The sequence below is a fragment of the Passer domesticus genome, chromosome 9 (genome assembly GCF_036417665.1).
Source record: "Passer domesticus isolate bPasDom1 chromosome 9, bPasDom1.hap1, whole genome shotgun sequence".
Lineage (NCBI taxonomy): Eukaryota > Metazoa > Chordata > Aves > Passeriformes > Passeridae > Passer > Passer domesticus.
Genome location: NC_087482.1, coordinates 6648954 through 6661600, shown reverse-complemented (window position 1 = coordinate 6661600; position 12647 = coordinate 6648954). Strand labels below are relative to the sequence as shown.

The 12647-nt window shown below is 44.4% G+C and overlaps 1 protein-coding gene and 1 long non-coding RNA gene across 2 annotated transcripts; both read left to right on the top strand.

Moving 5' to 3' along the window:
* LOC135307573 (complex I assembly factor ACAD9, mitochondrial-like) lies at positions 1-9943 on the top strand. Its single transcript, XM_064431980.1, has 10 exons — positions 1-839; positions 1500-1578; positions 2485-2659; positions 3258-3331; positions 4553-4628; positions 5318-5388; positions 5719-5838; positions 6464-6592; positions 7346-8817; positions 9304-9943. Exons 1-9 carry the CDS (start codon positions 649-651, stop codon positions 7445-7447), a joined length of 1017 nt encoding a protein of 338 aa, XP_064288050.1. The 5' UTR covers positions 1-648; the 3' UTR covers positions 7448-8817; positions 9304-9943.
* Positions 9944-10067: 124 nt separating this feature from the next.
* On the top strand, positions 10068-10938 carry LOC135307574 (uncharacterized). Its single transcript, XR_010368302.1, has 2 exons — positions 10068-10246; positions 10695-10938. It is a non-coding gene; the product is annotated as an uncharacterized LOC135307574 (long non-coding RNA).
* The last annotated feature ends 1709 nt before the right edge of the window (positions 10939-12647 follow it).

The following is a 12647-nucleotide window of genomic DNA, read 5'->3' as shown; positions in this document are numbered from 1 at the left end:
CAGCTCACCAGGCCGTTGGGCTGAAGGTAATGCTGCTGCTCTGGGGCCAGGGCTTCTGCACAGATTGCATGGAAAAGGTGAAGTGAAAAATGTGGGGCTTAGGGGGAGCAAATCAGAATTACTGGCAAAGCATAAATCAGGTTGTTGGTGTCTGCAGCAGCCTCTGCCACTGGTTCAGTGTGAGACAGAAAGGCTGCATAGGAAGTACACAAGGAAGTTACTATTAGGATAATTGTTCTTAGGTGAATGAGTCCAAGTTGGTTTTTTTTAAATTGGCTAAACTTGTCTAAAGTACCTAGAATAAATAGAATTGAAACAGTATCAGGGGGGCTCAGGTGATGAGGAAGGAAAGAATTCAGAAAAGAGGAACTTTGGCTGGCTGGGGCTGCATGTTGGGGGGCCTAGAGGAGATAACTCATCTGAGAGAAAGTGTGTCAGTTTTGAACTTGAATATAGCCATAGGTATTTACCTTTTTAGTGCTGGGTGGATGGCAGAAAGAAGCTTGAAACCACACTCAGTTTGTTATAGCAAGAGAAGATTCCTTGTCGAATTGAGCAGAGAATGCTAATGAAAAAATATTTTAATGACTGACAAATAATACAGTCTTGTTGATTAAACTGTCTCTTGCTATGCCATAAAACTTGCAGATGAAGCTTTCTAAACATGCTGGAGCTTGTCAGCTCCCTCTCTTTTCCCACAGGGTGATGCTGCAAAGTTTCCTGTGCTTGTTTCTGCAGGGGATCCTCATTGCTGGCACCGAGGAGCAGAAGGCCAAGTACCTGCCCCGCCTGGCCTCGGGGGAGCACATTGCTGCCTTCTGCCTCACCGAGCCCGGCAGGTGCTGCTGCCCCACAGCCCCACAGGGGCTCACTGCCTTAGCTGCATTGCTTCATACCTTCAGGCTTCTTTATCTGGGGCCCATGGCTTCAGTATATACATCTGTGGCTTAGTTTTGGTATTTCAAGGAACACTCCAATTACTCTTTCCCCAACATGCTGCTTTTGGCAGTGTCCATGAAATCCTTGATTCTTGTTCTCATCCCAGGAATTCATTTACTTGAAAGGATGCTTTGTGCTACGTCAGAAATAATGTGCTGTGACTGTTCTGGGATGCTTTCAGTTCTTATTCAAAATATAAAAGCCTGTTTTGAAGGAGCTACCAAAACTAAAAGGAAGAATTTTTGTTGTCACTTAAGTGAGAGGCTCATTGTGTGTTCACATAGCTCAAAGTGTAGCTCCAAAATGTTGCTTTTGTGGCATTCTACACAGTCTGGTCAGGTTATAATCCTGATAACATGGTAATGAGAAGAAATGTCCCCTCAGGTAACTTTTAGAACTGTTCAGTCTAGTGAGCTTCCTTGTTAGTTAAAAGCTAAAATTTATATAGTGCTATTTGAGACCCCCTCCTTTTTACAGAATAGGAAGAGGGGGAATATGCAGTTTTGTTTTTTTAAAGCGTGTTTACTTCTTTAAACATTAGTAACTTGTTTGTTTTCTAGTGGGAGTGATGCTGCATCCATCCAGACAAGGGCAACCCTGAGTGAAGATGGGAAACACTTCCTGTTAAATGGCTCCAAGGTACCTACTCACAGACTGGGAACAGGAAAGGGGTTTCTTACAAATGTAGGAAGTGTTCTTGTCTTTTGCATCAGTCTGGAACTGGGAGGTTTCCAAGCTAGAGGAGAATGACCCTGTCAAAAAGATTAGGCACAAAGGGACTAGAAAATTATTGTTAGAGAATTACTGCATTAAACTCCTGGTAAGGAAAATGGAAAACTACCCTGGGTTCTTTCTCTGTTGGCCATTTGTGTGTTCAGCTTCAGGGCGGGTTGGTTTCTTAGTAAATCAGCCCCTTCCATGACAGCTTAGGTAAAAGGAAACCTGAACCTGTATTTGACATCTCTTCATTCTGCAGGCTAGATTTTAAAATACAACTTGATATTTAATTAGAAATAGGTCTGCCTGGAACCTTTCTGTTAAAAGAAACCGTGACAAAAGCCAGTCTTGAAGAAATCAGAGATGTCCTGGTTTCAGCAGTATTGGATGCGTTGCAGACTTGGTCTGTAGTTGTTGATCCATTTGTGGTGTGAAGAGACCCACCCTGGGGGAGAGGCTGATCAGAGAATTTCTCATCAGAGTTAATTTTTGGCCACAGGGTTTGTCCAGTCTGCATTGCCCCTGTATCTCTCAGGTGCCAGCAGCAGCAGGATGGACCAGCTTTTGTGGAAATGCACTGTGGATTTTAATTTAATGCATATTGATACTACATTTTGGTTTTAAAGTTGCTCTAAACTGAGCACATGTGGTCAGCTCTCCTCAGAAATGTGCTCACCCTGGGAGCAGACCCTCATTAGAACTGAAGGGAAGGAACAGCAATTTTTCAGCACTCTGTTCTTTTCCCAGCCTGTTACAAAACCCTGGAGGGCTGTGCCCACAAAATCAGCACATTTACCTTTCTTACACATCTTCCCTCTCTCAAAACAGGTCTGGATCTCCAATGGTGGCCTGGCCAGTATTTTCACAGTGTTTGCCAGGACAGAGATTGTGGACAAGGACGGGCAGGTGAAGGATAAAATCACTGCTTTCATCGTGGAGCGGGACTTCAGGGGCGTCACCCATGGGAAACCCGAGGATAAAGTGGGCATTCGAGGCTCCAACAGTAAGAGCCACCTAAAACTGTTAGCAGAACTTGTTTTCATAGTTTAAGGTTTTATTTTGGTTGGATCATCTGAATTCAGGGGCAAATCAATACGTATTCCATGTTACAGTATAAGTTTCATGTTTCTTTAGCTGGCTTTTCCCAGGAGCCCTTCCTGACGCAGGGTCTGAAATAAGAAATCCAATTTGTGGAGTTCATTCACTGTGCAGTGAAAGAAATCATTCAGGAGACTCAGTGGCCAATAGGTTTAATCTAGAAGTCCACGTTCTTCAGCTCTTCTAAGCTTTGTAATGATTGCATCTTTTCACCATCTTGGTGACTGTTCAGTCAGTTCCTTAGAACTAGAAATAAAGACCAAACTGTAGTTCTCTGTTTACACAGTGTATATTCATAATATTTTAAATATTTTACATCAATAACTGATGTCAACTACAGCCTTTTCCCAAATTCTCACTTCTTTGGCGAAGCATGTATAATTCTGTCATAAACAATGCATTAGGAAGACTTCATTTCCTGCTACAAATAGTGACTTAAGTTCCTGAATGTCTTTTAAGTATTTCTGTGTCATATTTGATCAAGTGTTAATTCTGTGTTTCAGCCTGTGAAGTACATTTTGAAAACACCAAAGTGCCTATAGAGAATGTAATTGGAGAAGTTGGAGGGGGATTTAAGGTAAGCAGTGGAGAATAACTACTGGTGATTTATAGAAGTCTGAAGGAGGCTGTTTCCCCCCGTGCTGAAGTTTCCTTGTGGGTGGTGTGAGCACTGCCACACTCTAGGGTACAGGAGGAGAGATTCCCCCATTGATCTGTAAATTGGTGTCACTGGACAGTGCACAGTGTGCCATCATCTCAGATTTCTGTGTTTCTTCTCTTCTTGTTGGGCTTTTGGTTGTTTGTTGTGGTGTCCCCTCAGAAGAGGGAGTGACTTCAGCTGCCCTTCTGCCCTGAATGGAGGACATGTCCTCTGCTGGTTCCAGAGCAGAATGTGGGAAGGGAGACACCCTGGCACAGGCTGTGTGGATGTCACAGGGAGTGCTGGAGGCATGCCCAGCTCCAAGGTGCCCTGGCTGTCAGGTGCTTCTCCAGGGCTGCCCTGTTGCACAGGGAAATGCTGGCAGGACCCCAGGAGAGAAAACCACAGGTGGCCTTGCTGTGTAACCTTTCTCTGAGAGTGTGACCTGGGGAGTTGCTAACCTGCTCTTACTCCTTCTCCATTTCTTATTCCTGCTGTAGCAGGCAAGTCCAGGCCTAAGTGCTAAAAGAAATTATTTTCCTTAATGTAGTAGAGATTAAAAGAAGATTGTTATGGTGCCTTCCTGACAAGTTAAAATGTAGGACAGTGACTTCTTTCCTAACAGGCTTTGACATGAGTCACCCATGTTGAGAAACAACACTACAGACACCAGACTCCAAAATCTATTTTTTTTACGTTATTGGTCTGTATTTCATTTCTATACCTCCTTTCTTATCCCTTCTGTGATGTGTTGCTGAAAGCCACCTGAGGCAGAGAGCAGCCATCACAGGTCAGCTGCAAGGAGAAATACTGTGGTTTTCTTCATCTGATAAACTGGAGCCGTGCTGTCCAGCTGGAATGTTGTTTACCAGCTGCAGATAAATGCATTTTTATCTACATTTTACCTTCATCTAATTAGAGATTATTTCCAAGTCACCGGATCATCTACTTCAGATACAAAATTGGATGTAATGGGTGGCAGGAAAAGCCCAGTTTTGAAGCATTTTCCTTGGGATGCTGAGAGCTGTGGTGGCTGATGTGAGGGCACTCTCCAGGACTGGCAGTGTGTCCCAGTGAGGAGTGAAATCCAGGGAACACAGAAGCAGGAAGCAGTGACCTAAGGAGAATGTGGCCTAAACCCCATCTGTTTCTTCACAGGTTGCCATGAATATCCTCAACAGTGGAAGATTTAGCATGGGCAGTGCATCTGCTGGAATGATTAAGAAGTTGATAGGTGGGTGAATTGGGAGCTCTGCATGGCTGGGTGCCAGCAGAAACTGCTCTGCCTGAGGCAGATCATGCAAGACATTCAGAGTGGGAGCAGGAGTCTTGACCTTGTCATAACAGGCTTTGATATCTTTAAAACACGAAAATATGGTTTTGAAAAATTAAATTAAAAGCCTGCTTGCAGAGGTTTTGAAATAAAGGTCTTTTTCCTTTTGTACAGTGTAGATTCAGTTCATAGAGTGGGAGGTTATTGCCTCTGTTGGACTTCCCTGAGGTAAAATGTTATTCCCAACAAAAAAACCTCTGTACTATTGATTTTAGAAGGTGTAATCTCCCCTGGAACCTCCCACCTGAATAACTGGCTCAAAGCTGCACACAGTAACTAGGGCTAAAACTGCTTTCTGCCAATTATTAGCCAAAACAGTAACAGAAGTCTCTCTAACCAATTAGCACCAAACCTGATCACTTCTCTTAAGAGTACAGGTTCATACCTCTGGTTCAAAAGCCTTTGACAGGCTGGTCCCACACTTGGTCAACAACATCAGTGTGAGGGTGATTTTCACAAAGTGCTGCTTCTGGAACAGCCAGGGGGCTCCTGGGCACAGACTGGAATGTCACCGCCCAGGGAAGGACACCAGCTGCTGGAATGGTCTGTCACAGCCCTTCTGAGAATGACTTGTTTTTCTTTCTTTGAAGAACTGACATCAGAGTATGCTTGCACCAGGAAACAATTCAATAAGAAACTCAGCCAGTTTGGATTAATTCAGGTAACAAAACATGAAACACCTAAATCTCTGTGCGAAGTGCCAGGACATAGATTGCATTGGGTGTATTTTGGCTGTACTGGTTTAAAGGATTTGCTAGAAATTTGTGTGAACCTGGTGCTGACTTCTGTACACTGATCTTTTAAATGTCCAGAATGATAAATGTATAAAAGTATTTTTTATTTATTGTTGTTTCAAAGTGGTACTTTTTATTGATTGATTAATTTGATGATGTAAAACATATAAGAACTGCAGGTCTTTTTAAGTTTGAGGGTTGATTGTGGACTTTTGCATCTGAATTTCTGTACGATTCCTCCTGTTGCTGTGTGGCAGGAGAAGTTTTGTTTGATGGCTGTGAAAGCCTACGTGATGGAGAGCATGGCTTACCTGACTGCAGGGATGATGGACAGGCCAGGCTTCCCTGACTGCTCCGTCGAGGCTGCCATGGTCAAGGTAACCAGGGCTGGGAAAAGGCTCAGTGTTCAGCCTGCAGAGGGCTGAGAACTCAGGGCTGCATTTAGAGGAGAGAAGCACTGCAGCCAGGTGGAATGACAGATACTGTTCTGTCTGTACCCCACAAGCTCAGACTCGTGCAAAATAAAACCAGCAGGGAACAGGTTGAGAATGTCACAGCCGCTGAGCTGGCGTCTGAGGAGGCCTCACATGAGCACTGGGACACTCAGTCACACTCCAGCTGCCATCCTGGCCAAGCTGCTGCTGTGCCAGCTTTCCCAGGGAGCTGATGGCACAACAAACCCTGTGGAATATCCAGGCTGTGGCTGTCAGGGTGTCCCTCATGGTCACTGCAGAAAACTCCTGCTCTGGGCTCCAGCCAAGCAGCTGCAGCTGCTCTCCCTGTGTGGGGCTGCCCCTGTCCCTGGAATGTGGAGAGTGCCCTGTGCATTGCATCACTAAATTTGACAAACCCCTGAGCCACAGGGATACTGCTCCAGGACCGGTGTAACACACAGAAAACGCTGCAGCAGTGTCCTGTGGATACAACCCCAGAGCAGGGCATCCTGTGTTTATTGCTGATTTATTATCTACTCTCTGCTGATCAAACCCTGTTCCATGGCAGGTGTTCAGCTCTGAAGGTGCCTGGGCATGTGTGAGTGAGGCTCTGCAGATCCTTGGAGGCCTTGGCTACATGAAGGATTATCCTTATGAACGCTACCTCAGAGACACCAGGATCCTGCTCATCTTTGAGGCAAGTACCAGGATCCCCTTTTTCTGCAAACTGCAGTTCACACCTCCTATAAAGGGGAGTAGAAACCTGAAGGTTTGATTGACCAGGATCTTGTTCCTTCAGCTGCAAAGTCTCTAACAGTAAAACTGCAGGACTAACCTTGTTTTCTTTGGAATATCAATAGTAGTTCCCTATAATAAAATAAGCTATGATGGCTTTTAAAGACTGACCACAGTGTGAGTTACAGCAGTAACCTTTCCTCTTGTGTGCTTCTCACAAGTGAAGCAGAGAAACTCATAAAAGATCAACTTAGATGTTTAATTAACTTATTGATGGGCATTTAAATTAAAAGAAAAGTTGGTTCTGAAGCTTGTTCTCATTCCAAGCTGGATTGTCAGTGACCCATCGTGTGCATATCAGACTCACTGTCAGACTTGATTTTAACTCAGCTCATTTTGAGCAGTTCTACAACTGTTCAAATGTTCCTTCACTGGAACAGTGCATAGCATTTTTAATCAAAATGCATTTTGTCTGTTTTCTTTTACATTGGGGTATATTTGTGTGTTTAATGATGAGGGGCTCAACTTCTGCAATGCCCCATGAAATCAGAATTAAAACTGAGATAAAGCAAAAGGCAGCAGTTTATGTGTGGGGAGAGTCATCATGTGATACTGGAGCAGTGGGAAGAGCACAGGGGCACAACAGACCTGCTTGGAAAACACTATTGTAAACTCTGGTTACCCACCTTCTCACTTTCTCTTCTGCTTTTTCCAGGGCACCAATGAAATCCTGAGAATGTACATTGCACTGACAGGGATGCAGCATGCAGGGAAGATCTTAACTGACAAAATTAAGTATGTTCTTATTTATTCTTAATAGTTTTAAATAAACTAAACAGAATCAGATAACTTTATAGATAAGAGGACAAACTGCAGGGAATACCTGCAGTATTTCTATTTATTGTCTGTAAAAGTTCACTGTTACAGGGACTCTGTGTTTTTAATGGGATGGTTCATAGATTTAGGAATTGTAGCATTTAATGCATTTTATCTTGGACTTTTACACAAGCTGTAATTATTTCTTTCAAGACCAGTAATGAATATTTTGTATCTGAATGAAGTTGTATTGGCACAACAGCTGCATTGTGCATATTGAGTACTGGTCTCTGGAATTCCTTGTGGGTGTCTTGGAGAGCAGCTGATGACTCTTAAGGCTCCACAGTTGTTCTCCAGACTTCACAGTAGTGGATCAGGACTTGGTGCTAAAGTATTTGGAATTGCAACTGGTTGTGTCTGAACCTCCTGGAATTTTTTTTAACAGCCATTCTTTCCCCAACATTTCAGAGCAATCAAGAAAGGAAATGTGGGAGTGGCGCTGGGGGAGTTCCTGACCAGGTTACAGGACACCCTGGGCAGGAAGGTGGATCTGGGGCTTGTAGGTGACAGTGGGGTGGTGCATCCCAGCCTCCAGGTAAGGGCCTCTCTGCTTGTGTGTTTGTTCCCTTTGCTGCTTGCCACAATTTCATCTCCTGGTTTTGCAAACCAAAATGTATACCTAGGGGCAGTGAGATTTTTCAGGGTAAGCAGATGTTGGCACCATGACAGGGTAAGAAGTTACAGTTATTGTCCAAGTATCAAGGGAGGATGAAGGCTGCTCTAAGCCTGTGTTTATACCAAATCCAGTTTTAGATCCATTTGGATAATTTGTATAAATTGAGCCTTCACCATATGAAAGCGTTTTTAATAGCTGCCCTTTGTTATAAGGTTAGTTACAAAACAGGAGTTTTTCCTGTTTAATTGGAACAGAGTTTCAGGTCAGAATGACTGTGAATTACACATACACATACTTGCTTAATCACTTAGGAAAAGGTTTTTATGACCAAAAATGAATGTTCTGTTAATAGGAAAAAGATAAGGTATATTTTTCATGGGGCGTTCTGTTAGTTACTTTTGTTATCATAAGCCTATACTAAAAGTTACTGAGAGTAAACTCCAGAAAATTGTAATGGATCTTTGAGAGAAAGAAATGTGCCTGTCTGGCTTTTAGCAGCAAGGTGGATGAATGTTAAAAAAGAGAAAATCCAGTATCCTCTTTAAAGGGGGTGGGGGTATGTTGCTTTTCTGTTATAAGACTACTCAAATTGTTCTATTTTGTGTTTTGTTTTATAGGAGAATGCCAAGAAACTTGAAGAAAACGTTTATTATTTTGGAACTACAGTCAGGGGCCTGCTAAGTAGGTTTGGCAAGGTAACTATTTATTTTGTCTGTTGTCTTTGTTACTGAATAGTTTATCCTCAGGGCCCCACTGGAACCTGCAGGGGACTGAGTGTGGCAGGACCAGCACTTCCTTCACATGACACCTTCTCACTGGGTGTGAGAAAACACACTGACATTAGGTACTCAGTGTAATGGGCAAGTTACATTGTTAGAACCAAAACCAAAGTACCAGCACCCTCAGTGAATTGGTTGTTTTCTTCTTGTGTAAGCACAAATCCTGCTGCTACAGGCATTTAACAAAGTGGTTTAAGGCACACATCAATATTACAATTTTACAAGTAGAATTTAAAAGGTGCAGCTTAGTAAACCCAAAACTAACAATGATAATTTCTGACCTAGGCTAGAACCGGTTTATGCGAAATAAAGCTGGACCTAAACATGAAGTATGGACAGTGATATTTGGTTAAAGTTTTAAATTGGCAAACCACAAGCAGATAATGATTTTCTCTCTCCCAGACAATAGTGGATGAGCAGCTGGTGCTGAAGAGAGTGGCAGATGTGGTGATTAATTTGTATGCAATGACTGCAGCCATCTCCCGGGCCAGCCGCTCCATCAGCATCGGGCTCAGGAACCATGACCACGAGGTGAGTGTCCCTCAGCACCAACCATTCCCACTCAGGCTGTGCTCCTGGCAGCAGGCAGGCTGCATCTCTGGGGAATTACAGCAAACTCTCCCATAAAAGTGCAGCAGAACGTGGCTAAACCTGCCAGAGTGCAGGAGCCTCTCAGGGGCTCTGCTTGTTGAGCTGCACACTTTCAACATGTTTAAAATACTTCTTTAACACATACACAGACATTTAGAACCTCACCACAACTCTGCACGTTCTCTCAAATCTGTTAACACCATGCAGTTCTTCCCAAGCTCTTTCCATATAATCATTAATAAAAACACATAAGCACAACAGTATTTGGGCAGCACAGCTCAGGTCAGGACAGGACAGTGCTTATTTAGTAGCTCATGTAAAGTTTCATGGTAACAGTGGTGTTGCAGCACAAGAAAAATTTGCTCCAGATCAGTGTGAAAACAAATCCAACGTGATGAAGGTTTGGCTTTGGCCTTGAGACTTTGCTCTTTGTGTGAGCCCTGCTCTGGATTGATTCCCAATCAGTCTTGGAGTAGCTGTTGGGCGAAGGCTCATCCCAGCCCTGAGCCTTGGCAGTTCTCTGGCCTCAAAGGGACAGCTGAGGCTGCACTGCACATGACTGGGGTTCAGGGCACCATCATCAAAGAGCTTTGAGATGTTTCAATTACTGTATTCTTACTACATGGTTTTTGTTATGAAATTCATTCACTATTTTTAAACTCAGTTTTACTCCTTTTCCAGGTGCTTCCTACAAATATCTTCTGCACAGAAGCCTATTTCAAGAATAATTATGCCATGGCTCAATTAGAAAAATGTAAGTACTATAAAATAGTTCTTACGCTCTTCTGTCTTTCAGACTGTAATCAAAAAAAGGTGAGTTTGATGTGACCAACAGAAGAGTTTGGCTCCGCTTTTAATTGAAACAAGCAGCAGAGCTGGAACCTGTTGAAAAGAGTCTTCACTTCATAGCTAAAGCCAACTGCAAGAGTTCCTTATTGAGGAATATAATATCTACATTTCATGTATATACTTCTGACAAGTAGCTGATAGAAATGAGGGATTTGGACTCTTTGGGAAGTACTGACCAGCTGGGCATTGGGTCTCTGAAGCTCAGTCTGTAATAACCAATCTTTTTCAATAGAGAATGTTCAGTTTCTTCCTGGCCCTCACACTCTTGCATTTGTGTTCAAAAACACTTCTTGAAAGAAATTTACAACAGCTCTTTGTGGTCCCTTAGTTGACTTTTCTCTCTTTCTCCACAGATGCTGATGAAAACCTGGATGATTCCATTAAAAAAGCTGCAAAGCAGATCCTGGAGAAGAGGGCATACATCTGCTCTCACCCTCTGGACAGGACCTTCTGATTCCTCCCTGAGAGCAGGCACTCATGAATGTCAGTCAGGGAGGAATTTGCTGCAGTTCCAGTATTTGGCATCTTAAAAGCATCTGTTATTTAATGTCTTTACTAAATGTAACTGTGTAAAATAAAACTTCTTTCTAACCAAAATTTCATAGGAAAAGAATAAATACAGAGATTTCATTTAAAGCTGAAGTTATTTTATTACAGACATACATACATACATATATATATATGTCTGTTTCCCCTGTAACTGGATAAAGACAGGTGAGGTTTAGATGGGGAGATGTTTCTTCCTAGGAAGGGACTGTGGGGTTTCTCAGTATTTTTGTACTTCAATCAGCTGCTCATTCACTGAGCAAGCCTGAAAGACTTGGGTATACCTGTGTTTGAGGATTCCAGGATGAGGGAAGAGATGAGAATCTTGACTCCATGTTTCAGAAGGCTGATATATGAGGATATTATATTAAATTAAAGTACTACACTACAACTATACTAAATAGGGAGAAAGAATTCATCAAAAAGCTGGAAGGGAAAGCAAAGGAATGAATAACAAATCTTGTGACTGTTCACAGCTTTAACACAGGTGGCTGTCATTGCTCATCAAGTAAAAACAATTTCACATGCTGGGTAACAATTCTCCAAATCACATTCCAAAGCAACAAAACATGGAGAAGCTGAAGCTTCCCAGCTTCACAGGAGAAAAGACCCTGGAAAAAGGATTTTTCATAAAATATGTCTGTGACACTCGTAGAATGAGAACAGTTCTGTTTGGGAGCCCAAACATTGGTGCTAAACAGGTTTATTCTCGGTTTTTGGGGGCAAGAGGAAAGAACTGAAGCCAGTTACTGTAAAATGCCTGCACAAGCACCAGTGCAAATAACAGCCAAAGGAAGGATGAAGCCAGTCCCACAACCACAGCCCAAGCGGCCAGAGATCCTCCTTCAACCCTGGCTGCATTGAAACCCCACTGACTGCCAAGAAGAAAAGCGCCCTACTGAGAGCAAGCAAACTTAACCCTCTGCCAGGACACAAATTTAGAGGGAAAAAAATTTAAAATCCCTACACCACCAGACACACTTCCCAGTGAGAAGGGTTGGAACTCTCTGGCTCCCAGCACTTGCTTGGCAGGCAGGTTCCCAAAGGTGCTGGGAGCTAAGCTGTGCCCTGCGAGGGAACAGAGCCAGCCTCCCTTCAGTGGGAGAAGGCGCGGCCTCAGCTGTAGCCCCGGGTGCCTGCGGTGGCCCAGGGCACGGCCATGGCTGTCAATGTGTTGGGCTGCAGCACAGGGCAGGCTGGAGCTCAGCAGCCTCAGCAGAGCCCAGGGCCGCGGCCCTTCCCTGCCGGGGCCCGAGCCTGGCCCGGCCCGGCCCGGCCTGAGCAGCCCGGCCTGGCCCAGGGGATGGGCTGCGCCCGCCCGCTGTGCCCACAGGCTGGGCCCAAGCCTTTGCAAGAGGCTTTCTCCCAGCTTGGCAAAACCTCGGCCAAGTGTCCCTGTGCTGTGCTGAGAAGAGTAAAAAACCCCGCAAATTTAACCCTGCTGCCCACCGCATGAGGGATCCCTGCACACCTTAGGAGAGGCCATCAATACTCCTTTGTGCCTCATGAGGGATCTCTGCACCCCTCAGCAGGGACCCCAAAATATCCCTGTGTGCCTCTTCAGGTCCAGGCCCAGATGATGCCACAGAAGGAAATGTGCCCTCAGCCCAGGGACCTCAGCATGGGCTCCCCCTTCCTCTCGGGGCCCCGCCGCTGGGCACAGCAGCCCCTGCCTGGCTCCTGCCTGCCCACACCGTGGCCATCCACGGCTGCTCCTGGGCATGGAGCTCAGCCACTGCTGGTGCCGGGTGGGCTTTGCT

Excerpts from the sequence above, each read along its gene's own strand:
- LOC135307573 (XM_064431980.1), top strand. The coding sequence starts at position 649 with ATGAAGCTTTCTAAACATGCTGGAGCTTGTCAGCTCCCTCTCTTTTCC. Across the intron at positions 3,332-4,552 it reads AAGTTGGAGGGGGATTTAAG|GTTGCCATGAATATCCTCAA; the intron begins GTAAGCAGTGGA and ends GTTTCTTCACAG. Across the intron at positions 5,389-5,718 it reads GCCAGTTTGGATTAATTCAG|GAGAAGTTTTGTTTGATGGC; the intron begins GTAACAAAACAT and ends GCTGTGTGGCAG.